Source organism: Schistocerca americana, chromosome 7 (assembly GCF_021461395.2).
Source record: "Schistocerca americana isolate TAMUIC-IGC-003095 chromosome 7, iqSchAmer2.1, whole genome shotgun sequence".
Taxonomy (NCBI): domain Eukaryota; kingdom Metazoa; phylum Arthropoda; class Insecta; order Orthoptera; family Acrididae; genus Schistocerca; species Schistocerca americana.
The window spans coordinates 592,914,559-592,942,549 of record NC_060125.1 but is presented as its reverse complement, the minus strand read 5'-3'; the positions used below and the strand labels follow the sequence as shown (position 1 = coordinate 592,942,549).

At 43.5% G+C, this 27,991-nt stretch overlaps 1 protein-coding gene across 1 annotated transcript; it reads left to right on the top strand.

Annotated features, from left to right (window-relative positions):
• Positions 1-8: 8 nt before the first annotated feature.
• LOC124623126 (prostaglandin reductase 1-like) lies at positions 9-27,991 on the top strand. The gene is made up of 3 exons (XM_047148916.1): positions 9-404; positions 19,342-19,692; positions 27,539-27,991. Exons 1-3 carry the CDS (start codon positions 9-11, stop codon positions 27,989-27,991), a joined length of 1,200 nt encoding a protein of 399 aa, XP_047004872.1.

The following is a 27,991-nucleotide window of genomic DNA, read 5'->3' as shown; positions in this document are numbered from 1 at the left end:
ACTATAAGATGAATGACGTCACAGAGGCGCTGAAGCAGGCGGCACCTGACAGCGTCGACGTGTACTTCGACAACGTGGGCGGCGAGATGAGCAGCGCAATCATCAACAGCATGCGAGAGTACGGTCGCATCTCCGTGTGCGGCGCGATATCTGGATACAACGAATCTAATCTCCCGAAGGCTACCATCATCCAGCATGCTGCGGTGTTCAAGCAGCTCCGCATGGAGGGATTCACGTACATGCGATGGCACGACCGCTGGGGAGAGGGCATCGGACAGCTGATGCAGTGGATCAGGGAGGGGAAAATCAAGTACCACGAGACTGTTACCGATGGCTTCCAGAACACTCCCAAAGCCTTTGTTGGCATGCTGCAAGGAGAGAACCTAGGGAAAGCTGTTGTTAAAGTCTGAAGCGTGAAGCATACTTCCGTACTAGATTTGGGTGCATGAGCGGGGCCAAAGACAATTTGTTACAGTATTTTGTGCAGTGAATTACAAAAGGTAGCTGGATGACTGGGACAGAATATTCTTTCAGAATTTGTTTGTGCTTTCACTTTTGTAAACTAAAAAGAAATAAATTTTATAGAAAACCTTTTGTGTGTTGTGTCCATTATTTAACTCCATAGTCAGATTATATGTCCCAGCATGTAGTTGTCGCAAAAACAACATAACTTAAGTGCTACACACCAACAACTATAAGAGCATGAAACGATAGAAAATATTCATGTAGCTGGTTAATGTTTGTGTTCTTAAGTAATAGAACCCAAATATGAAGTCCTCGACAGAGAGTGTTCATCAGAGACAAGGGTACCGTCAGGAGTGCCCCAGGGTAGTGTGATAGGACCGTTATTATTTTCTATGCACATAAGTGATGTGGCGGACAGGGTGGGGAGCAATTTACAGTTGTTTGCTGATGATACAGTGTGTAAGGTAAGTTGTCGTGGTCGAAACACTATAGAATGAAACAAGATGACTTACAAAAAATTTCTACTTGGTGTGATGAATGGCAGCTAGCTCTGAATGTAGATAAATGTAAGTTAATACGAAGGAGTAGGAAGAACAAACCTGTCTTGCGACAGCCAGCGCGAGAGCACCAGCAGCAGCGAGTACTGTTTGTATAAAGCGTTTATTTTGCATTTTGTTTACGGCCTTCCACTAAGGAAGGGATTCTATTTGTGTTTATCTGCTCTGCATAGTAACTAACAGTTCTTGATAAAACTTTACGTAGTTCTCGTGTTAGATTTCTTAGTGTTTTCTTGATCGTTTAGAACAGAAAGCGCCCTAAATCCGTCTTTTGTTTGTTTCGCGGCCGTTAGCCACTAGTCACTTGAATCAGCAGTTGTCTTGTGACAGCCAGAGCGAGAGCGCCAGCAGCAGCGAGTACTGTTTGTATAAAGCGTTTATTTTGCATTTTGTTTACGACCTTCCACTAAGGAAGGGATTCTATTTGTGTTTATCTGCTCTGCATAGTAACTAACAGTCCTTTATAAAACTTTACGTAGTTTTCGTGTTAGATTTCTTAGTGTTTTCTTGATCGTTTAGAACAGAAAGCGCCCTAAAACCGTCTTTTGTTTGTTTCGCGGCCGTTAGCCACTAGTCACTTGAATCAGCAGTTGTCTTGTGACAGCCAGAGCGAGAGCACCAGCAGCAGCTAGTACTGTTTGTATAAAGCGTTTATTTTGCATTTTGTTTACGACCTTCCACTAAGGAAGGGATTCTATTTGTGTTTATCTGCTCTGCATAGTAACTAACAGTTCTTGATAAAACTTTACGTAGTTCTCGTGTTAGATTTCTTAGTGTTTTCTTGATCGTTTAGAACAGAAAGCGCCCTAAAACCGTCTTTTGTTTGTTTCGCGGCCGTTAGCCACTAGTCACTTGAATCAGCAGTTGTCTTGTGACAGCCAGAGCGAGAGCACCAGCAGCAGCGAGTACTGTTTGTATAAAGCGTTTATTTTGCATTTTGTTTACGACCTTCCACTAAGGAAGGGATTCTATTTGTGTTTATCTGCTCTGCATAGTAACTAACAGTTCTTGATAAAACTTTACGTAGTTTTCGTGTTAGATTTCTTAGTGTTTTCTTGATCGTTTAGAACAGAAAGCGCCCTAAAACCGTCTTTTGTTTGTTTCGCGGCCGTTAGCCACTAGTCACTTGAATCAGCAGTTGTCTTGTGACAGCCAGAGCGAGAGCACCAGCAGCAGCGAGTACTGTTTGTATAAAGCGTTTTTGTACTTATTTGCTGCGCTTAGCTTTTAAATAGTTTTTCTGGGAAAACCTAGCGTAGTTTTCGCGTCTCGTATTTCAGTGAGTGTTTCTTGATTATAAGAGTAGCTCATCAGAAGATTATCTTGGGAATTTGTCACCGTATAGAGTAGGGTAAACATAGTCATGTGTAGGGATTGTGTTTGTTGTGAGCGGACGCAAGGAGAATTGGCCACTCTTCGGGGGCAGGTGGAGTCTTTGTCTGTTAGGCTCATCGAGCTCGAGGCGCAGGCGTCGGCTCGTAGTGGCGTTGGGGCAACTGTGGTGAGACCTATGCCTACTTCGGTGGCCTTGGAATCACATGGAACCCCTGATGTCGCTGCGTCTTCCAGCAGTGAGCATCTTACCGGTCAGCCATCACTCCAGGGTGAATGGCGGACAGTGGTGGGCTCGCGCGTGCCTGGCCGAAAGGCGAAGGTGGGATCTGGCCGCGTGGCAGCTGCCTTACCCCTTTCCAACAGGTACGGGGTGCTTCCTAGTGGTGATGACATCGTTTCCGAGCCACCACAGGATGCCTCGCCTGTTGGGCCAGTGGCCGATTCTCCGGCAAGGTCCCGACAGTCACAGAGGGCGGGCCTATTAGTTATAGGGAGCTCCAACGTTAGGCGGGTTATGGAGCCCCTCAGGAAAATAGCGGGTAGGTCGGGGAAGAATGCCAGTGTGCACTCGGTGTGCTTGCCGGGGGGTCTCGTCCGTAATGTGGAGGAGGCCCTTCCGGCAGCTATTGAACGCACTGGGTGTGACCGGCTGCAGATAGTAGCACATGTCGGAACGAATGACGCCTGCCGCTTGGGTTCTGAGGCCATCCTTGGTTCCTTCCGGCGGCTGGCTGATTTGGTGAAGACAACCAGCATCGCACGCGGAGTGCAAGCTGAGCTTAATATCTGCAGCATAGTGCCCAGAGTCGATCGCGGTCCTCTGGTTTGGAGCCGTGTGGAGGGTCTAAACCAGAGGCTCAGACGACTCTGCGACTATAATGGTTGCAAATTCATCGACCTCCGCTATTGGGTGGAGAACTGTAGGGCCCCCCTAGACAGGTCAGGCGTGCACTACACACCGGAAGCAGCTACTAGGGTAGCAGAGTACGTGTGGCGTGCACACGGGGGTTTTTTAGGTTAGAGGGACCCCCCCTTGGGCGAAACGATAAAATACCTGACGGCTTACCAGAGAGGACATTATCATCGTTGATAAAGAACGTCCGTCCTCAGAGACCAAAAACAGGAAAAGTTAACGTAATATTGGTAAACTGCAGGAGTATCCAGGGCAAGGTTCCTGAATTAGTATCTCTTATTGACGGAAATAGTGCGCATATAGTATTAGGAACGGAAAGTTGGTTAAAACCGGAAGTGAACAGTAACGAAATCCTAGACACAGAATGGAATATATACCGCAAGGATAGGATAAACGCCAATGGTGGAGGAGTATTTATAGCAGTAAAGAATTCAATAATATCCAGTGAAGTTATTAGCGAATGCGAATGTGAAATAATCTGGGTTAAGTTAAGTATCAAAGGTGGGTCAGATATGATAGTCGGATGCTTCTATAGACCACCTGCATCAGCAACCGTAGTAGTTGAGCGCCTCAGAGAGAACCTGCAGAACGTCGTGAAGAAGTTTCGTGATCATACTATTGTAATAGGGGGAGACTTCAATCTACCAGGTATAGAATGGGATAGTCACACAATCAGAACTGGAGCCAGGGACAGAGACTCTTGTGACATTATCCTGACTGCCTTGTCCGAGAATTACTTCGAGCAGATAGTTAGAGAACCAACTCGTGAAGCTAACGTTTTAGACCTCATAGCAACAAATAGACCGGAACTTTTCGACTCCGTGAATGTAGAAGAGGGTATCAGTGATCATAAGTCAGTGGTTGCATCAATGACTACAAGTGTAATAAGAAATGCCAAGAAAGGAAGGAAAATATATTTGCTTAACAAGAGTGACAGGGCACAAATCGCAGAATATCTGAGTGACCACCATCAAACGTTCATTTCTGAGGAAGGGGATGTGGAACAAAAATGGAAAAAATTCAGAAACATCGTCCAGTACGCCTTAGATAAGTTCGTACCGACTAAGGTCCAAAGCGAGGGGAAAGATCCACCGTGGTATAACAATCATGTACGAAAGGTACTACGGAAACAAAGAAAGCTTCATCATAGGTTTAAGAGTAGTCGAATCATAGCTGATAAGGAAAAGCTGAACGAAGCGAAAAAGAGCGTAAAGAGAGCAATGAGAGAAGCATTCAACGAATTCGAACATAAAACATTGGCAAACAATCTAAACAAGAACCCTAAAAAGTTTTGGTCATATGTAAAATCGGTAAGCGGATCTAAATCCCCTATTCAGTCACTCGTTGACCACGATGGCACCGAAACAGAGGACGACCGAAGAAAGGCAGAAATACTGAATTCAGTGTTCCGAAACTGTTTCACTGCGGAAAATCGTAACACGGTCCCTGACTTCAGCCGTCGCACGGACGCCAAAATGGAAAATATTGAAATAAACGATATCGGAATTGAAAAACAACTGCTATCACTTAGTAGCGGAAAAGCATCCGGACCAGACGAGATACCCTTAAGATTCTACAGTGATTATGCTAAAGAACTTGCCCCCTTTCTATCAGCAATTTATCGTAGATCGCTGGAAGAACGTAAAGTACCTAGCGACTGGAAGAAAGCGCAGGTCGTTCCCATTTTCAAGAAGGGTCATAAATCAGATGCGAATAATTATAGGCCTATTTCGCTTACGTCAATCTGTTGTAGAATAATGGAACATGTTTTGTGTTCTCGTATTATGACGTTCTTAGATAATACAAATCTCCTTCATCATAACCAACATGGATTCCGCAAACAGAGATCATGTGAAACTCAGCTCGCCCTATTTGCCCAAGAAATTCACAGTGCCGTAGACACTGGCGAGCAGATTGATGCCGTATTCCTGGACTTCAGGAAGGCATTTGATACGGTTCCGCACTTACGTTTAGTGAAAAAAATACGAGCTTACGGAATATCGGACCAGGTTTGTGATTGGATTCAGGATTTCCTAGAAGAAAGAACACAACATGTCATTCTTAACGGTTCAAAATCTGCAGATGTAGAGGTAATTTCGGGAGTACCGCAGGGAAGCGTGATAGGACCTTTATTGTTTGCAATATACATAAATGACTTAGTTGACAACATCGGTAGCTCCGTGAGGCTATTTGCAGATGACACGGTTGTCTACAAGAAAGTAGCAACATCAGAAGACTCGTACGTACTCCAGGAGGACCTGCAGAGGATTAATGCATGGTGCGACAGCTGGCAGCTTTCCCTAAACGTAGATAAATGTAATATAATGCGCATACATAGGGGCAGAAATCCATTCCAGTACGATTATGCCATAGGTGGTAAATCATTGGAAGCGGTAACGACCGTAAAATACTTAGGAGTTACTATCCGGAGCGATCTGAAGTGGAATGATCACATAAAACAAATAGTGGGAAAAGCAGGCGCCAGGTTGAGATTCATAGGAAGAATTCTAAGAAAATGTGACTCATCGACGAAAGAAGTAGCTTACAAAACGCTTGTTCGTCCGATTCTTGAGTATTGCTCATCAGTATGGGACCCTTAACAGGTTGGATTAATAGAAGAGAGAGACATGATCCAGCGAAAAGCAGCGCGATTCGTCATGGGGACATTTAGTCAGCGCGAGAGCGTTACGGAGATGCTGAACAAGCTCCAGTGGCGGACACTTCAAGAAAGGCGTTACGCAATACGGAGAGGTTTATTATCGAAATTACGAGAGAGCACATTCCGGGAAGAGATGGGCAGCATATTACTACCGCCCACATATATCTCGCGTAATGATCACAATGAAAAGATCCGAGAAATTAGAGCAAATACGGAGACTTACAAGCAGTCGTTCTTCCCACGCACAATTCGTGAATGGAACAGGGAAAAGGGGATCAGATAGTGGTACAATAAGTACCCTCCGCCACACACCGTTAGGTGGCTCGCGGAGTATAGATGTAGATGTAGATGTAATGTTCGGATGCAGCGTTAGCAGTGTCCATCTTGACACTGTGACATCTTTTAAATACCTGGGCGTAACTTGCAAAGCGATATGAAATGGAACGCACATACGAGGATTGTGGTAGGAAAGGATAATGGTCGACTTCAGTTTACTGGGAGAATTATGGTAAAGTGTTAATGCGACCTATTCGTGAGTACTTCTAGCGTGTTTGGGATTCCCACCAGGCCGGATCAAAGTCAGGCCGCTAGATGCATTACTGGTGGGCTCGAACAACACGCAAGTTCTATGGATGTGCTTTGGGAACTCAAGTCGAAATCCCTGGAGGGAAGGTGACGTTCTTTTCGGGGAACACTATTGAAAAAATTTAGAGAACCGGTATTTGAAGCTCTATGAATGCAGAGTCTCGCGGTGATAACATTGAATAAAATGTTCTCGGGTTTCAACCGTGCCAATTGCTTAAAACTACACGAGCTTTCGGCCAAGCACTCCTTGGCCATTGTCAAGTGTTATGACTGCCAGTGGGCTGTTGGTGTGCCCTTATATACGCTAGCTGCCGGCTGTGACGTCACTGGTGCCCGTGACATTGCCATATATGGGCATGTTTTGAGTCGGCGTACGATGTGCCCTCTTCAAGAGCGCGATCGCAGGATCCCACGCAGTGCTGAGCTGCAAGCCACCGTCTCTATTCAGGGTGTTTGTGGTAATTTTTATTTCAGTAGCTTCCTTTATTAAACTATCCCAGAAGCCGTTAGTGCGAGCCACGACAGAGGTATCGCCAAATTTTATGTGGTGACCGTTTTTAACGCATGCTCAGCTAACGCAGATTTCTTTGGTTAGCGTAGGCGATAATACCTCTAATATTCTTTCCTGCGTTGTTCCACAGTGCGCACTGTTTGTCCGATGTATTTCTGGCCACACTCACAAGGTATTCCGTAGACTCCAGGTATTCTGAGGCCTACAGCGTCTTTAACTGGTCTCAGTAATTTGCTGATTTTCGTTGGAGGCCTGAAGATTGATTTGATCTTGTGTCTTTTCGTCATGCCAGCTTTGCATTATTACTAGAAAGGATTCACAACACAAGGCAACAGCTGGATGCAAGTGGACGTCCTATTATGGCCTTGCACCTGCAGTTATCAAAAACACTCACAGCTTTGGACTGGGAATGGGTCGACGCTGCTACGGTATCTCAACAGACGTCAGCACAGAAAAGAACTACAGAGAAGCAGAAAGGAAAGTTCGGCCGCCTTTCGCAACAACAACATGGTGCGGACCACAGATCTTCAGAACGCACCGTCATCAACTTGACGGCGAGAGATATAGACGCGGGCTCAATGTCGGCACTTAAGAAAGGACTTAATTTCGCACCTTCCCCGAGGGACATTCCTGTCTGTGAAGTAATAAGCGGTGTTGAACAGGCAGTCCACAATCTCCCACATGAAACAGCGGACGAAATACGGCGAGAACCCAGCTTTATACTGACAAAGGCGAAGTTACGAGCATCCAACATGACCAGGGCTGAGCGCAACGGCCTTCGAGCACTACGTAATGATGAAAGCATTGTGGTACTTCCCGCTGACAAGGGCAATGCCGCCGTAATTATGGAGTTCGAGGACTATGATACGAAGATATGTGCGCTACTGAACGACGATACTTATCGGAAGCTTCCTACAGAGAACTACAGATATAAATGAAATATTGAAATTGTTCAGCCAATTTAGTAGAAAAGTCTTAAAACTACAGCGAAACCTGTATAATTGGGGCCAGTCCTAGTCCGAATTATAGAAAGTCGGGATCACATAAATGTTTTCTAAAATAGTTATCTGCAGCTGTAATAATGAATCTAACAAACCGTGGACATAGTAGTTAAGTTGAAATGTAACATTATGCGTCTTTCTCATTCTTCTGAATGAAAATGATATCATCAGCAAACAGAAGAACATTTGTAATCTTAATTCCTTTGTTTATATTCCATTTTCATTTACAAAGAGTGAAGTCACTGTAAATAACAGAATGAATAGCAGAGTGCCACGTCCTTTTCTTTCTCCTTCGTTAATAACTATTTCTTCTAATAAATTCCTACCTATGTTTGTTACAAAGCGTGTATTTTTAGTCTGTAATATTTGTCTTGTGGTCATTAACTATCGTTGAGTATAGCTAGTAGCCAGAGTTCAGAAGATATGTAATGATATCACAAAAATGTGCGACTGGATTAAATGCGTTGTAGTTTGCAATGCAAATTCAAACATTTAACGAACTTGATGAATACACTACCGCATTTTAATACCCTTTTAAGCAATCAAAGAGATAGAATTTAGCGTAACTCATTATGTAAGCTTGAGAAAGCAAACTGAGCAGGTTTCTAAATTGTTGTGTCCCTGTACGCAACACAGATGCGTATGTTATTCGTTGTTGGCCTGTGAAGATACAGAATTTTTTTCGAAATGTAATTCTGGATTAGTCGCGTAATCATTAGGCGTATGAAGTTTCTGTAGCCTGTGGCCCCTCTTTTCTTAAGTTTAAAACTTTTTACGCAGTAAATTATTGAATATTACAGTGTTTTATGTCATTAGCATTTCATACGAAAGAAAGTATTCTTGATAACCATTTATGAACAAAAGTTGCTGTACGACCGCATTTCAGCTTTGTGTAGGATTTCATTGTTATAGCTATATAAAAGTAATCATAATCTCCCACCACGTACAATATTTAAGCGTGAATAGTAAAATTAAAAAAAAAAAACAATTTTTTTATTAGTTAGAACCCTCGTCGCCGTATATAAATGAAAAAAAAAGTTTCTACAGCGAATATTATAATAATGTTAATGATGTTTAAAAAATACATGAAAGAGTCATTTTAATGCAAAGGACATTTTTATACGCTCAAACATTTGTTTTGTGTTGTATTGTTCTTTGTTTGAGGCACTTCTTGAGCGGGGCGCAGCGCTTGGATTTAAGGGGAGCCTCGGAGTAGATGAAGTCACGAGTCATCGGATGTTTAAACATGTTTGGAAAAAGATTGAGTGTGAATTAAATCTCCGCTGAGAAGGCACATCTGTAGACAGTTACGTAATAAATCTTCATGCTCATACGAATTAGTTAGCTATTTCAAGAGTGTAAATGGAAGAACGATTATTAAGTGACACATCAACATTTAAACCTATACCATTGTTTTCATGGTTTTACCATCTGGAACCTTTCCGGCCTACAGGTGAATAGGAGGGGAAGGGAAGCAGCGCGGAGTGGCCGCGCGGTTTGAGGCGCCATGTCACGGATTGCGCGGCCCCTACCGCGGACGTTCGGGTCCTCCCGCATGGGTGTGTGTGGTGTAAGATAGTTTAAGCAATGTGTAAGTCTAGGGACGGATGACCTCAGCAGTTTGGTCCCTTAGGAATTCACATACGTTTCAATTTTTTATTTATTTATTTTTTTGTTGGGAATGGAAGGAATTATTGGGGATTTACTATAGATGTTTGCATTACTTCTCTACATAATCACCAGTCAGATTTAAGGATTTATCATATCTCTTCATGAGTTACTTAACTCCCCCTGAATATAATTCTATCACATGACTGTTAACCCAACGAGCACAGAACTATTAGTACCAAATTACTTACAATCCGAGAAACATGCAAATAGTTGTCCAACAAATGATACATCCTGAAAAGACGGTTACCACGAATTGTTTGGATAGTTTTCCTCATCATTTCGTTGGTCACGGAAAACAGACGATCACTTTTGGAAGCAACTTATTTTTTGAACCTCGTGTTCGTCAATGTGAAGTTCGTAACTATGTGAAAATTTATTTTTAAAGGGAAATTTCAGGATCTCATGCTACACGATGCAAGATGCACACTAGCCCGTACATCAAACAATTGGTCTGTGAGAGGGCAATCCGTTATCAATGAAATTTACATACGCCATCTCAGTGCAAAACAAAATTACTCATTTAAAAATGTTGGCCCTGAATATTACTAATCTTTATCGTTAGTCTTACAAAAAATCACTGTACCGGAACTGTTATTGTAATTAAACAGCAAATTAACAAAAAAATTAACGCATCTGACTTTCTGATAAAACTGCATGAAAATTCACAAAATCTTTTACTGGTGCAAAACTTCTGAAGTGATACTGATATTATTTTCACAAATACACTCTGCCAAACACCGTGCCTTACATTGGAACATGAACTTTGGTGGTACTTAAATTTATTGGCCTACCTGTGGGCACTGAACGCTCATCTGCTCCGCAACTTGTTGCTACCAGGAATAATGATGTGAATGTTAAAAATCAAATTTCATTAATCGTACTTGCTATGTGCAGTGCAAGATAGTATATTCCCATTTTTCATAACCGCTTGTCAGTGCACAGTTCGCGATGTGCAATGCGATTGAGGAAGTAAATGAAAATGGTTCAAATGGCTCTGAGCACTATGGGACTTAACATCTGTGGTCATCAGTCCCCTAGAACTTAGAAGTACTTAAACCTAACTAACCTAAGGACATCACACACATCCATGCCCGAGGCAGGATTCGAACCTGCGACCGTAGCGGTCGCTTGGTTGCAGACTGTAGCGCCTAGAACCGCACGGCCACTCAGGCCGGCTGAGGATAACACGGCGGCCGGTCGGTACTGTTGGGCCTTCTTGGACTGTTCAGGCGGAGTTTCTTTTGTATATGATCGAAAATTCATTTTAGAGGATCGTTAATGTAGCTTGCAATAAATTGTGTATATTACGTTCTCCCCAGTGGTTTTCAGGAGTTCGTATTACTATAATACTTCGTGCAAACGATGTAAGGACAATGTGTTACTTGCACTTTTCCCAGCGGATAGAATAGTTCATCATCTTGCAGGGGAGCGTCTGGGATATTATTATTTCTTCTTATGGTACTGCGGATGATAAACTTTCAAGCCTGCTGAAGGGCATATGTAATGTGCGACGCTGACAGCCTATAGGATGAACTGGTACCCTTCGAAAACGTACTCAGTGAAAATGGAGGCACTAACCGTCAAATTTATAGGATTCTACAAGCGAGAACGTCAGACCAACCAAAGAAAAAGCAAGAAGAAAGAGATGGAAAAATCTACGGCTTTTCTGCCGTTTGTGGGAAATGTTTTTACCCAAACTGCCAGAATAATGATAAAGTACATAAAGTACGTGTGATCTTCTTGCCACGGGCCAAGACAGCATCTCTTCTGAGATCTGTGAAAAATGGTCTACTTTCAATAAAAGCGGGCAAAAATAAAATTCGTTGTCGTTGTGGTAAGAGGTACGCAGGACAAACAATACGCATAACGGGAGAGCGGTGCACAGGTCAACAGCGACACACCAGCGTTCTGCAGCGGCTCAACGTTGTACTCGCACTGGCCATTCAGTGGACTACGGGGACGTAGAGGTACAGGCCACAGCCTCATCCTATCGGTACTCAGTAGTTCAGGAAGCTGCGCAAACACGATTAGCAGACAGCCTACTCAACCGAGAGGAGAGTTCCCAGTTCGACAAATCATGGAAACCCTTTATTTCACGTCTGCGCCGCTGGAGGAATATAGTTCTGAGTCTCTACTGCCAGGCATTCCAACAAATGCAGTCCATTTTAATAATCATGCTCATCATTAGTGAGCTCTATGAATTTGCTGACTCTACTTTATTTCAGTCTTACTAGGGTACCGCGCCAATTCGTCACCACCGATTTCTACCGAATTCGGTGCACATTCAGGGCTAGGCTAGGAATGAAAGTGACAGAAGTGGACGTTCCAGATTGTCACGCGTTTGGAAAAAATAGAATTTTTACGCGGGTCGGGCGAGACATGAGCCCTTTGTGTTAGCGTAGTTTTCAGGGGGCAGTTGGAGCAGCGGGAACAGTACAGAACGGCAATCTGACGATCCTGGCATCGATTCCTTGTCCGGTAACTACTTTTTATTTTCAATTTCTACGTTACTTACACCGGAAGCAAATCGAGATAACGCTCAGTATAGTGTATTTGATGTGATGAAACCCTACGCGCAGGAGAACCAATTTCTTCTATTGAATGACTCGTGGGGAGGGCATCAAACTCACAATTATACGACGAGGATTTGAGAAAAGTAATTCCCCACCCCCCTTCTCCTCCAAATGGACTCCGCTAGAGCCACCCTGCGATGTCCAATTTTATCGTCTGCTAAAACATTTGACCAAAGAGCATCAAAACTGCTCTTATCTCGTCCATAGAAAAAAAAATCACGTTCTGAGCAGACTGCTTCAAAATACATTCCGCTGTACGTCACTAGCTAATCTCAAGAATATTTGGCGAAATGATGCGCTATGTGTGGTTTGCCGACGAACTACGCGATGAGAGACAACCTTTTATGAATGTAAGCCGAGTATCTTTTTATAGCAACTGTAAAAGAACAATGTAGCGGCTTTATAAGGAGTGCAAGACGCCGAGAAAATTGCTGATTTCCCTGTTTTTACGATGAACGTTAATCCAGAATGTGTAAATCATCAACTGCAAAAAAAATAAGTGTCTAATTTTATATACGAAGTTTTCGTGCACGCCTTACAACCCCTTTTGGAAATTTAATTGCAATCCCACACTTTCCTTTGCCCTTTGTTCTATGAAAATATCAACAAATACAATACAGTGAGCATTATTTCGGTTGATGAGTTCTCCTCGTACGACACAAAATTAATCGTAGGTGATTTTAATGCGAAGATAGTGAAGGAAGAAGCATTCCGGCCTACAATTGGGAAAGAAAGTTTGCATAACATTTCAAATGATAATGGCACAAGAGTGGTTAATTTTGCTGTTTCAAAAGACATGATTGCTGAGAGCACATATATCAGAAGGAAGGACATTCATAAAGCAATTTGGGTCTCTCTGGATGGACACACCCGAAACCAAATTGATCATTTTCTTGTAGATCGGAGTTGGCACACTAGTAAAGAAAATGTTAGGACTTTCAGGGCAGCAGACTGCGATTCTGATCATTTCCTTGTAGGTGCCAAAGTTCACCAACGGCTATCTACAGCAACATCAAGGTGTCACAATGCAGAACTTGTTAGGTTCGACACTGACAAGCTAAATGATGAAAACCTTAGAAGAAGGTACATGATAGAAATTTCAAATAGGTTTGATGCTCTCAGGACACACGAAGATCAAGACGAGGATGTAAATAAACAGAGGAACACTGTGAGGAATAATATCAAAGAGGCGGCGAAGGTCAAAATAGGTAAAATTAAGAAGAACAGGAGGAAACCGTGGTTTGATGAGGAATGCAAGAAATTGGTAGAGGAAAGGAGAAAAGCGCGATTAGATTGGAATAGAATGTGAGACAAAAACGAGAGGACTTCTTGAACATGAGAAGGGAAGTTGGTCGTAGGCTACGGGCAAATAAGAAGGATTATTTGAACAATCAAGTTAAAAAAATGGAAACAAACAGTGAAACAAAAAACATTAGGGAACTTTACCTAGACATAAATGGTTATAGGAAGGTGTTCAAGGCACTTAGAGAGGATGCCGGGGGAATACTGACAGACCCCAGTGCTATATTAAGTAAATAGAAGGCGTATTTTAAGCATGTATTAAATGTACACCAGGAAGCAGGAAATGAGCAGGCGTACGAAATACATACAGCAGAGATGCAATCAACAAATTGAGAAACCGTAAAACACCAGGATCAGATTGCATAACTGCAGAATTAGTAAAAATGTGGGACAGAAATTGGTGGAAGTAGTTCACAAAGTGATAACTAAAGTATGGAACTCAGAGATGATACCTGAAGAGTGGCAGGAGTTGATTCTGATCCCAATTTTTAAGAAGGGCGACAAAACGGATTGTAGTAATTATAGAGGGATTTCGCTATTACTATTATCTTCCAAAATTTTCTCGAATATTCTGCTAAGCAGGCTTACACCACATGCAGATGAAATTGTGGGGGATTACCAAGCTGGCTTTGGGAGGAACAGATCAACTATAGACCAAATATTCACCCTGCGTCAAATTTTTGGAAAAGAAATGAGAATACAATTAACCACTTCATAATCTTTTCATAGATTTTACAAAAGCATATGATTCAGCATTGCAATCAAAATTGTACAGAATTCTTTTGGAACTTGGAATACCAAAGAAATATGTTAGAAGGGAGTTTAAAAAAGACAAAAGGTAGAGTACGCGTGGGGAAATTGGAGTCAGAAGAATTTTGTAATAAAGGACGGACTTAAGCAAGGAGATGCCCTGTCTTCGCTACTTTTTAATTTAGTCCTAGAATATATTGTACGAATGGTAGCAGATAATTCAGAGGGTGTGGAGTTAAATGGAAATATTAAGATATTAGGGTATGCAGATGATCTAAACATCATTAGCGATAGGGAAGAATTTGTTACAGCAAATTCGAATGCGTTAATCAAGGCTAGTGAAGATGTAGGTCTAAGGATAAGTGAAGACAAAACTAAATACCTGGCTACTACTAGAATGCCAACAGCAGTAGACCAGGAAATGTTAAGAGTGGGAGACATGCAGTTTGAAAAAGTGAACACATTTATGTATCTAGGCGTGGCTTCGAGAAATGAGATTGAATCCGAACTGAAGAAGAGATTACGGACGGGAAATGCGTGCTACTTCTCACTGAATAAATTAATTTCATCACGGATACCGTCTAGGAATTTAAAGATTAGAATATACAAAACTATTATTCTACCAGTTATGTTGTATGGGTGTGAGACTTGGTCTCTCACTGTGCAAAATGAAAAGCCGTTTCGGGTATTTGAAAACAAAATTTTGAGGAAAATTTTCGGAGCAAAAAGGGATGACATTATCGGAGAGTGGCGAAAACTGCGTAACTAAGAGGTTTACGAACTCTATTCAAGCCCTGACATAATCAGTATTATTAAATCACGTAGGCTGCGATGGGCGGGTCACGTAGCTCAAATGGATGAGGGCAGGGCAGCGCGCAGAGTACTGGTAGGGCACCTAGAGGGAAAACGTCCAGTGGGGAGACCGAGGCGTAGATGGGAGGACAATGTGAAGGCTGATTTGAGGAGCCTAGGTATTGAAGCGGAATGGAAGGAAATAGCCCAAGACAGAGACAGATGGCGAAAATACGTACGTTGCTGCGGTAATGGACTCTCGAGTCCGGTGTGATCAGTGAGTGAGTGTGTGAGTGAGTGATTGTTTAGGTTTATTTGCAGTGTAAGGAACATAAAAACTAAAAATAAAAATAAGTTCCTACACAGAGAAACGATCCCACGGCTCTCGGCTGACTGTTCTGTACTCTTTCCCGCTGCGCCAACTGCTGCGGAGAAAGTACGATAGCATAACCAGCTCGTGTCTCACCCGATCCGCGCCAAAAATGCTACTCTTTTCTAAGCGTTTGGCCATCTGTAGCACCCACATCTGTCACTTCCATTTTTGGCCGAGCCCTGCATGTACCATAAATTTAAGCGAAAACGGTGATGACGAAGAGGTGCGGCCCCTTTCTGAGACTCATGAAGTTTTATCTATGACTTGACACTCCTGTTGTTAGCATAGTCACCTCAGTCGTACTCGTGATCCTACTCCACGTGTTAAGTCAAGTGGTTTATATTCTGCCAGCGACTCACCTTGAAGAAGGCTATCAGTCATGGCCATCAGCTACGGTTATCAGCCTCGATATCAGACGGTGAATTAACACTATTCCGAATACGCCCGAAAGATGGTGGAATAAGATGTACGGATCACTTTAAAAACTAACAAAAAAGGTAGTAATTACTATTTTATCAGTTTTGCCTATTGATTGTTGTTTTCGAGGCAATATATACATTGCCAGTCTTCGATATAAAAGCTTGATAAAGCTGGAAAATACCCGGAAGAATATTGTTAACAGAATGTTTTGCAAGCTAAACTTACGATATTCTAAAAAACACGTTTTAATAACATACACATTTATTTAGCTTTTGAGCTATTCGAACACAGTCTCAATGACACTAGGTAACAGATACATCAAAACACATCCAGGTATAGTGAAAAGATAAAAGTTATAAATATAAAGCTGTGGGACACTAGTTCTACTTTCACATTCCAGTATTAAAATAATAAAAAAAAAGTTTAGCTTTTGGGTCATCGGAACAGCGTGTCAATAACAATAGATACCAGATACCTCAGAATACATCCAGACATTATTAAAAACAATAGTTATAAATATAAAACTATGGGTCACACTAATTCTACTTTCATATTCCAGCATGAAAATCATAAAGAAAACTTTAGTAGCATATACTGGTAGATGTAAAGCTATGGACGTGGGTCGTGAGTCGTGCCTGGATGTCTCAGTGTGAAGCGCATTCGCCGGCAAGACACTTAGGTTCGCCGCGCGGTTTGAGGCGCCATGTCACGGACTGCGCGGCCCCTCCCGCAGGAGGTACAAGTCCGCCCTCGGGCATGGGTGTGTGTGTTGTTCTTGGCATACGTTACTTTAAGTAGTGTGTAAGTCTAGGGACCGATGACCTCAGTAGTTTCGTCTCTTAGGAATACACACACACATTTGAACATTTGAACGCTTAGGTTCACCCAATCTGGCACTCAGTTTTAATCTGCCGCGATGTTTCAGTAGTAATAACAATAATACACTACTGGCCATCAAAATTTCTACACCACGAAGATGACGTGCTACAGACGCGAAATTTAACCGACAGGAAGAAGATGCTGTGATATGCAAATGATTAGCTTTTCAGAGCATTCACACAAGGCTGGCGCCGTTGGCGGCACCTACAACGTGCTGACATGAGGTAAGTTTCCAACCGATTTCTCATACACAAACAGCAGTTGTCCGGCGTTTCCTCGTGAAACGTTGTAGTGATGCCTCGTGTAAGGAGGAGAAATGCGTACCATCACGTTTACGACTTTGATAAAGGTCGGATTGTAGCCTATCGAGATTGCGGTTTATCGTATCGCGACATAGCTGCTCGCGTTGATCGAGATCCAATGACTGATAGCAGAATATGGAATCAGTGGGTTCAGGAGGGTAATACGGAACGCCATGCTGGATCCCAACGGCGTCGTATCACTAGCAGTCGAGATGACAGGCATCTTATCCGCATGGCTGTAACGGATCGTGCAGCCACGTCTCGATCCCTGAGTCAACAGATGGAGACATTTGCAAGACAACAACCATCTGCACCAACAGTTCGACGACGCTTGCAGCAGCATGGACTATCAGCTCGGAGACCGTGGCTGCGGTTACCCTTGACGCTGCATCACAGACAGGAGCGCCTGCGATGGTGTACTCAATGACGAACCTGGGTTTGTGCGTCTGTGGAAAGATAATGCGCGAAGCATGCAACAACTGCCAGTGTCATACCTTTGCAAAAGGTCCGGCAGAGAACCTGAGAAATTTCTGGCCCCATGTAAAATCGCGAAGCATATCTAAGGCTTTTATTTATTCCCTTGTTGACCAGTTTTTTCTGTGGCAGTTAAAGATAGCAAAACGAAAGCCGAAGCTTCAAATTTCGCATTCGAGAAATCGATCACGCAGCTGAATCGCACAAACGTAGCGTCATTTGAGCACTGGACAGATGCCTGCGTGGACGACACAGTAATACGTATCTGTGGCGTGTTGGGGAACAGTTGAAAGATTTGAAAGTAAATAAGTCACCAGGTCCGGATGGAATCACAATTCGGATTTACAGCGAGTACTCTAAGGCACTGGCCCCCTACCTAGCTTGCATTTATTGCGATCTCTCGCCAAGAGACTGGAAAAAAGCGCAGGTGACTACTGCACATAAGAAGGTAAAAGAACGGATCCGCAAAATTAGAGACCAATATCCCTAACTGCCGTTTGCTGCAGAATTGTTGAGTATATTCTCATCTCGAATATAACACATTTTCTTGAGGCCGAGAAGATAATGCCCACGAATCAGCATAGTTTTTGAAGCATCGCTTGTCCTTTTCTCACGTAATATACTGCGAACTACGGATGAACGCCAAAAGACAGATTCCGTATTTTTAGATTTCCGGAAAGCATTTGACATGGCGTCCCAGTGCAGGCTATTAACGCAGATACGAGCATATACATTAAATTCATAGATGCGTGAGTGGCTCGAAGGTTTCTTAACTAACAGACAGCGAGTTTTCATCATACCGTTAGCAGTGCCCCAGGGACGTGTGATAAGACCGCTATTGTTCTCAGTACACATAAATGATTTGGCGGACACAGTGGGCAGCAATCTGGTGTTGTTTACTGAAGATTGCTGTGGTGTACCGTATGGTGTCGAAACTGAGTGACTGTAGGAGGTTACAAGATAACTTAGGCAAGATTTCTAGTTGGTGTGATGAATGGTAGCTAGCTCTAAATGTGAGAAAATGTAAGTTAATGCGGATGAATAGAAAATTCTAACCCGTAATATTCGGATGCAGCATAAATCCTGCTTGACACAGTCACCTCGTTTAAATATCTAGGTGTACCGTTGCAGAGCAATATGAAATGGAACGAGCTGTGAGGACTTCGTAAGGAAGGCGAATAATAGCCTCTGGTTCATTGGGTGAATTCTAGGAAAGTATGGCTCATCTGTAAAGGAGGTCGCAAACAGTATGCTGGTGCAACCTGTTCTTGAATAGCGCTCGAGTATTTGGGATCCACATCAGGTCAGATAGAACGAGGACATTGAAGCAATTCAGAGGCGAGGTGCTATATTTGTTACCAGTATGTTCGAACAACAGGTAAATGTTACGCAGATGCTTGGGGAAATCAAATGGGAATCCCTGGCGGGAAGGAGATGTTCTTTTTGAAGAGCACTATTGAGAAAATTTGGAGTACTGTCATTTGATGCTGACTGCAGAACGATCCACCTGCCGCCAGCACACACTTCACTTAGGGACCATAATGATCAGATACAAGAAATTAGGGTTCATACGGTAGCATGTAGAGAACTGTTTTTCCCTCGCTCTATATGCGAGTGGCACAGGAAATGAAACGATTTGTAGTGGTACAACGTACACTCCACCACGTACTGTACAGTGGCTTGTGGAGTATCTGTGTAGATGTAGATGTTTGTGGTGAGGTGTTTATTCGTTGTTATGCAGTGATATGCAGGTAACAGAATATTATCCTCTGCCCACAGGTGACCCGCATCGTGGAGAGCCGTGCGGCGGGCTTCCCAGTGGGGCGGTACGTGGTCGGCTACTGGGGGTGGCGCGACCGCACCGTGGCCGATGTGGGGCCTGACGCTCCCTACTTCATGTCTCCGGCCATGCTGGTGCCAGACCTGGGGGAGCTGCCCCTCTCCCTCTCTCTGGGGGTGCTGGGCATGCCCGGAATCACGGCCTACTTTGGACTGCTGGAGGTTTGCAAGCCTAAGGAGGGAGAGGTCGCCGTAGTCAGTGGGGCAGCAGGTGCTGTGGGGTCCATAGTCGAGCAGATAGCGCGCCTCAAGGGGTGCAAAGTAGTTGGCTTCGCGGGATTAGACGCTAAGGTAAGACACTATCCCATTTTGGTTTCACTACACTGTATTGCAAAGAACGTAACTTCGAGGAAGAGAACATTTACATGAATTCAGACATGGTACCTGATATTCTGTTTAGTTGAATCGAGAATGCCACCAAGCAGACTGGCGAATGCCTAAAACTAGACTGCATCTGTTCTTCCAAGAAGAAATGCAGATGATAAACGGGTATTCATTGGACAAATATACTATACTAGAACTGACATGTGATTACAGTTTCACGCAATTTGTGTGCATAGATCCTGAGAAATCAGTACCCAGAACAACCACCTCTGGCCGCAATAACGGCCTTGATACGCCTGGGCATTGAGTCAAAAAGAGCTTCGATGGCGTGTACAGGTACAGCTGCCCATGCAACTTCAACACGATACCACAGTTCATCGAGAGTAGTGACTGGCGTATTGTGACGAGCCAGTTGCTCGGCCACCATTGACCAGACATTTTCAATTTGTGAGAGATCTGGAGAATGTGCTGGTCAGGGCAGCAGTCGAACATTTTCTGTATCCAGAAACATTCGGTAGTGCATTATCCTGCTGAAACGTAGGGTTTCGCAGGGATCGAATGAGGGGTAGAGCCATGGGTCGTAACACATCTGAAATGTAACGTCCACTGTTCAAAGTGCCGTAAATGCGAACAAGAGGTGACCGAGACGTGTAACCAATGGCACCCAATACCATCACGCCAAGTGATACGCCAGTATGGCGATGACGAATACACGCTCCCAATGTGCGTTCACCGCGATGTCGCCAAACACGGATGCGACGATCATGATGATGTAAACAGACCCTGGATTCATCCGAAAAAATGACGTTTTGCCATTCGTGCACCCAGGTTAGTCATTGAGTACACCGTCGCAGGCGGTCCTGTCTGTGATGCAGCGTCAAGGGTAACCGCAGCGACGGTCTCCGAGCTGATAGTCCATGCTGCTGCAAACGTCGTCGAACTGTTGGTGCAGATGGTTGTTGTCTTGCAAACGTCCCCATCTGTTGACTCAGGAATCGAGACGTGGCTGCACGATCCGTTACAGCCATGCGGATAAGATGCCTGTCATGTCGACTGCTAGTGATACAAGGCCTTTGGGATCCAGCACGGCGTTCCGTATTACCCTCCTGAACCCACCGATTCCATATTCTGCTAACAGTCATTGGATCTCGACCAATGCGAGCAGCAATGTCGCGATACGATAAACCGTAATCGCGATAGGCTACAATCCGACCTTTATCAAAGTCGGAAACGTGATGGTACGCATTTCTCCTCCTTACACGAGGCATCACAACTGTTTGTACATGAGAAATCGGTTGGAAACTTTCCTCATGTCATCACGTTGTAGGTGTCGCCACCGGCGCCAACCTTGTGTGAATGCTCTGAAAAGCTAATCATTTGCATATCACAGAATCTTCTTCCTGTCGGTTAAATTTCGCGTCTGTAGCACGTCATCTTGGTGGTGTAGCAATTTTAATGGCCAGTAGTGTAGTATTGCAGTGTGTCATAAGCTGGTCGGCACGACTCTTTACAGCTGGGCAGAATCATGGTGTCAGCGCTGTCTACCGTCCGCTATTTGTTTGTGGTATGACAGACGTTCACAGGTCCAGTGGCTGTTAGCACAAAATAAGCAGTCTAGCAATCCATCGTCACAAGCCTTTAAAGAGGAATGGGGATGACAGAAGACAGGGATTATTATTCCCAATATGTCTTATGCATTTGCATAAGTGATGGGTACAGCAAATTTGCTGTGAAACTAAACTGAAGGGCCAAAGAAACTGGTACACCTGACTAATATCATGTAGGGCGCCCGCAACCACGCAGAAGTGCCGCTAAACGACGTGGCATGGACTCGATTAATGTGTGAGGTAGTGGTGGAGGGAACTGACACTATTAATCCTGCAGGGCTGCCCATAAATCCGTAAGAGTACGAGGGGGTGGAGACCTCTTCTGAACAGCATGTTTCAAGGCATCCCAGAAATGCTCATTAATGTTCACGTGTGGGGAGTTTGGTGGCCAGCGGAAATGTTTAAACTCAGAAGAGTGTTCCTGGAGTCACTCTGTTGGACACGTGGTGTATCGCATTGTCCTGCTGGAATTGCCCAAGTCTGTCAGAATGCACAATGGGAATAAATGGATGCAGGTGATCAGACACGATGCTTATGTACGTGTCACATGTCAGTGTTGTGTATAGACGTATCAGTAGTCCCATATCACTCTAGCTGCAACCACCCCCACCATTACAGAACCTCCACCAGCTTGAAGAGTCCCCTGCTGAAATGCAGCGTCCATGGATTCATGAGGTTGTCTGCATACCCGTACACGTCCATCCGCTCGATACAGTTTGAAACGAGATTCGTCCGACCAGGTAACATGTTTCCAGTCATCGACAGTCCAATGCCGGTATTGACAGGCCCAGGCGAGGCGTAAAGCTCTGTGTCACGCAGTTATCAAAGGTACACGAGTGGGCCTTCGGCTCCGAAAGCCCATATTGATGATGTTCCTTTGAATGATTCGCACGCTAACACTTGTTGATGGCCTAGCACTGAAACCTGCAGCAGTTTGGGGAAGGATTGCACTTCTGTCACGTCGAACGATTCTGTACAGTCGTCGTTGGTCCCGTTCTTGCAGGATCTTTTTCCGGCCGCAAATATGTCGGAGATTTGATTTTTTACCGAATTCCTGATATCCACGATAGACTTTTGAAATGATCGTAAGGGAATATTCCCTCTTCATCGCTGCCTCAGAGAGGCCGTGTCCCATCGCTCGTGCGGCGACTATAACACCAGTCTCAAATCTTGATAACCTACCATTGTAGCAGCAGTAACCGATCTAAAAGCTGCACCATACACTTCTGCCGAAAAGTTACAACAATCGACAGACGGAATTCACTGTTCTGCAGATCAAGAAGCTTTTTGTGCTACATGTACAGGCATGCCACACTGGTAGAAATGAATGGTACGAGTAGTAAAATTGCTGAAGTCGCTCACATTATTCCACTCTCAGTTGTAGCAGTTTTCGATGGAACTGATCGAAGGTATGGAGACTTTATACATCACTACAAAGTACGTCGATTAAGTCAATACGCTATTGCTGAATTTATGAAAAAGAGGAGGACGGGGGGGTTAGGAGAGGAGGCTTGAAAAGTAGATCATCCTAGTTTTTTAAGTGGACTTGACTGCACACTGCCCACAATAAGACATTGCAAGGGAGAAACATCTTTCTTCTGATTTTATGGGAATGCATTCAAAAAGAAGATCGGATTATAGAAGGGACATATTCAGACAAACACAGTCCAATTCCCTAAGCTCGGACCGATGACCACGCTGTCTGGTCTCCTTCCCCAAACCAACCAACCAACCAACCCTAAGCTCGCTGCTGTTAAGGAAAACGCGAGGTTTGAAGAATTCATTGTGCCTATGAATGAATTACAAGGATAGTGTCCTACGACAGTCTGTCTGTCTTACAGGTGTTATCGAGGACGTTTGCCATCTCAGTTGAAAGCGCCCCTGTACATGTGCAATTAACTGTAACTGACTGACCTGAAAGGTAGTTCCCGTTCTAATGAGAAATATTTTTGCGTTAAAACTGTCTAGGACGTCTACATTGCTTTCCCCTCGTAGAATTTCCAAGTCTCCATAATGAGGTTGGAAAAGTGCTACAATATTTCGACCGGGATAATTGTGTGAAACACATTTTTTCTATTATGAAACTAAGCGAATCATGATTTACAGCAACCTGAGTGCGAAAATCTGTGAATCTGTCGGTGTCTGCCCTTACGCCGAGAATTTGTACCGCACAAAAAATTTATTATATTTTCAGCGCGTCAAAAATAATTGCAAAGCACAAAAAATTGTTTCGTTCGTGATCTTTGTTGTTGGGAAACGTGAAATATAAAAGCAAGTCGTATACATTGCGACTGCACTACCATTTAAATGGTCTGTGTTCGCAGTTTCCTCCTCTTCCCCATTCACATACAGACAGCTTGCTGTGGTCAGGACGGTAATGTGCAGCGATGCTGAGCGCAGGAAAATGTAATATCTACTCTTTGCAGATGATAGTGCCCTTATTGTTGGAAGTGGGGAGGAACTTATTGATCTGTCCTCCAGAGTGAAGACTACTTGTTTAAATTTAGGTCTCTAGATAACCACAAAAAAACCCAAACTAATAGTTATAATACACCAAGATATAGATCAAATGCAACTAGCAGGCTGCTTAGCAGATCTGAATGTACTGAATGACTATATCTGTTTACGGTCTCTGACAAATGACACGGGACAGTGTGATAAAGAATTTAAGTGAGGAACCGGATTTCCTGGTCCCGACGGTTAAACTCACTAAGGTCTGGCAGAACCGGGCAATATCCAAAACAATGAAGATGCGTCTGGTGGAATCATTCTTGTACAGTCGTGAGACGTGGGCCGTGAAAGCTAGTGGCAATACTCGATCTGATACCTTCGATATCCGGTCGCGGAAGACGTTATACGTATCATGAACAGAAAGAAGAACCAATGCTTCCATTATAGAAGAACTTAGAGTCATAAGAAATTTATCTTCCCATCTCATTCAAAAATATTTCTAGGTCTTTGGGCACATTTTGAGAATACAAAAAAAATGGTTCAAATGGCTCTGAGCACTATGGGACTTAACATCTATGGTCATCAGTCCCCTAGAACTTAGAATTACTTAAACCTAACTAACCTAAGGACAGCACACAACACCCAGCCATCACGAGGCAAAGAAAATCACTGACCCCGCCGGGAATCGAAGCCGGGATCCTGGGCGTGGGAAGCGAGAACGCTACCGCACGACCACGAGATGCGGGCGAAGTTGAAAATACAAGCAGGCAGTTTAGGGAGGATCGTCTAGTAAGGCAAAATCGTAAGCAAAATACTACGAGAAAGAGCGGGAAAGAGATGGTTGGATCATGTGAGGAAGATTATCACTCTACCTCTCTACATTATTTTAGAGAGAGTTAAAGATCGAGGTGGATGGAGACGTCTGGTCGAAGATTCAGTTACTTAAGAAATAAATGACGAAATGAGGTGACGATAATCAGTAATGAGTGAACCAACTAATGATGATGATGAAAAGGTCCAGATGGGGTTAGCTTAACATACAGTGTCACTACCAATTCTGCTGGGTGTTATTTATCCAGATTTCATTAGAAGAGAGACAAAAAATAATGAAACGAGTATATGTACTGACTGAGAATATGGTAGATCTACGAACGCATTGTGCTCAATGTAGGGCCCTACAATCACAGTGGATTATACATGTACATGCAGATGTAGAAGCTGCGTGGTATAGCATCTGATATGCACTTAATTGAATATTGTGGCTGAGAGCTGTAATGAATATCTGAGGCACATAGTATTGGACATGTATTGTTATCAATGAAGACATGAAAGAAAGTACAGGGTTGTTACAAATGATTGAAGCGATTTCACAGCTCTACAATAACTTTATTATTTGAGATATTTTCACAATGCTTTGCACACACATACAAAAACTCAAAACGTTTTTTTAGGCATTCACAAATGTTCGATATGTGCCCCTTTAGTGATTCGGCAGACATCAAGCCGATAATCAAGTTCCTCCCACACTCAGCGCAGCATGTCCCCATCAATGAGTTCTAAAGCATCGTTGATGTGAGCTCGCATTTCTGGCACGTTTCTTGGTAGAGGAGGTTTAAACACTGAATCTTTCACATAACCCCACAGACAGAAATTGCATGGGGTTAAGTCGGGAGAGCGTGGAGGCCATGACATGAATTGTTGATCATGATCTCCACCACGACCGATCCATCGGTTTTCCAATCTCCTGTTTAAGAAATGCTTCTGCTTTTGCCTTTTCCGTAAGATTTTCCAAACCGTCGGCTGTGGTACGTTTAGCTCCCTGCTTGCTTTATTCGTCGACTTCCGCGGGCTACGCATGAAACTTGCCCGCACGCTTTCAACCGTTTCCTCGCTCACTGCAGGCCGACCCGTTGATTTCCCCTTAGAGAGGCATCCAGAAGCTTTAAACTGTGCATACGAACGCCGAATGGAGTTAGCAGTTGGTGGATCTTTGTTGAACTTCGTCCTGAAGTGTCGTTGCACTGTTATGACTGACTGATGTGAGTGCATTTCAAGCACGACATACGCTTTCTCGGCTCCTGTCGCCATTTTGTCTCACTGCGCTCTCGAGCGCTCTGACGGCAGAAACATGAAGTGCGGCTTCAGCCGAACAAAACTTTATGAGTTTTTCTATGTATCTGTAGTGTGTCGTGACCATATGTCAATGAATGGAGCTACAATGAATTTATGAAATCGCTTCAATCATTTGTAATAGCCCTGTAAGGACAAACTTGAAACTCAGCGTCTACATGAGTATGGAGGTTTTTTAACTGATGAATTAGCTATGATGAAGAGTGTTTTGTTTCCTCACTGTATACTGTATTGATAACACATTTTTTAATCATTTTCAAGCGATTAACTATTTATTGGGCGGAAATTTCACATACCCGGAATTCCTTTTTCTCTCGATCTAGTTACAGAGTTATAAATGTCTTTGATCTTGGAGAGTACAGCCAACTACAACTACTCGAATGTCACCGCCCTATCGGCTTTTTAGGAACAACGATCTATGCTGATCCTATGGAACAGAATACATCATAACATATCCGGAAGTTATTAAAAGAAAATAGTCAAAATAGAGAACACTACTACATTAATAATATCACTTTTATAAGTGCTAGTCAAATGAAAATGATTCTGATGGAAAAAAGCAAAAATGATTCCAATGGAAAAAAGCAAGTATACTTCATAACTTAAAAAGTAATCGGAGTAACTGCCAATACGTGTAGACCACTGTGGGAAAAGATGGTCACTACCTTCAGCGAAATAAGGAGCAGTCAAATGGAAATGAGAAGGGGGAAAAAATAAGTCAGCTGTTTATTATTTCAAAATTAATTGACGTAACTGTTAACACATTTATTCCACTGTGAGACAAGACGGTCGTTGCCTTTATGGAGACACGTTTGCGGTTGCCTACAGAATCTTGGTTGTAACCAGACGTGCACCTCTCCGTCCGAAGAAAAGCAACGGCTACGAATGTCTTTCTTCAGTGCTCCAAAAATGTGGAAATCGCGTGGGGAGAGATTGAGACTGTATGGAGGATGTGTGAGGACTTCCCAGAGAAACTTCTGCAGCCCATTGGAAAAAAAAAAAACTTGGCAACTTGCCAAGGGTCAGGCCCACATATTGCTTCGATTTCGCTGCAGAAGTTTCGCTAGGAGACCCTCACACATCCTGTATAGAGTCTAAATCTCTCCCCATGCGATTTCCACCTTTTCGGAGCCCTGAAGAAAGACATTCTTGACTGTCAATTTGCTTCAGATGGAGAGATGCACACCTCAGTATAACCAAGATTCTGTAGGCAATCGCAAACGCTTATCCACGAAAGGAACGACGATTTTGTCTCACTGTGGAGTAAATGTGTTAACAGTTACGTTGATTGATTTTGAAATAATAAACAGTTGATCTACTTTTTCCCATCTGTCTTATTTCTATTTGACTGCTCCTTATTATTCCAGAATGAAAAATAAAGCGCAATTGGAAATAATAATAATAATATAGTACAAAAATCTACCACACTTTAGAGGTATTATTTATGGAGATAGAAAGGGGAAGGTGTTGACTGTGGACCTATTAGTAAGAACAGTCCAAACATTCGCCTCGAACGATTTTGAACAGTCACCTACAAAGCAAAATGAGTTAGTACTATTTCAATAACCATTTACGAAAATTGAGAACTCACGCTTCTAGCTGCGTAACTGGCCTCTCTTCCGCAGGTGAAGTGGCTGAAAGAGGAGTTGGGATTCCATCACGCATTTAACTACAAGACGAATGACGTCACAGAGGCGCTGAAGCAGGCGGCACCTGACGGCGTCGACGTGTACTTCGACAACGTGGGCGGTGAGCTGAGCAGCGCAGTCATCAACAGCATGCGAGAGTGTTGCCGCATCTCCGTGTGCGGCTCAATATCTGGATACAACGAATCTAATCTCCCGAAGGCTACCATCATCCAGCCCGCAGCCATATTGAAGCAGCTCCGCATGGAGGGGTTCCTGTATTCACGGTGGCACGACCACTGGGAAGAGGGCATTACCCAGCTGACGCAATGGGTCCGAGAGGGAAAAATCAAATACTGTGAGACTGTAACAGAAGGGTTTCAAAACACCCCCAAAGCCTTCTCCGGTATGCTGCAGGGTGACAACTTGGGGAAGGCTGTTGTTAAATTGTGA

What these genes read in the sequence shown, in the direction of transcription:
- LOC124623126 (XM_047148916.1), top strand. Translation starts at nt 9, where the DNA reads ATGAATGACGTCACAGAGGCGCTGAAGCAGGCGGCACCTGACAGCGTC. An exon ending in TAGGGAAAGCTGTTGTTAAA is followed by an intron (nt 405 to 19,341) that starts GTCTGAAGCGTG and finishes CTCTGCCCACAG; the next exon opens with GTGACCCGCATCGTGGAGAG. An exon ending in TCGCGGGATTAGACGCTAAG is followed by an intron (nt 19,693 to 27,538) that starts GTAAGACACTAT and finishes TCTCTTCCGCAG; the next exon opens with GTGAAGTGGCTGAAAGAGGA.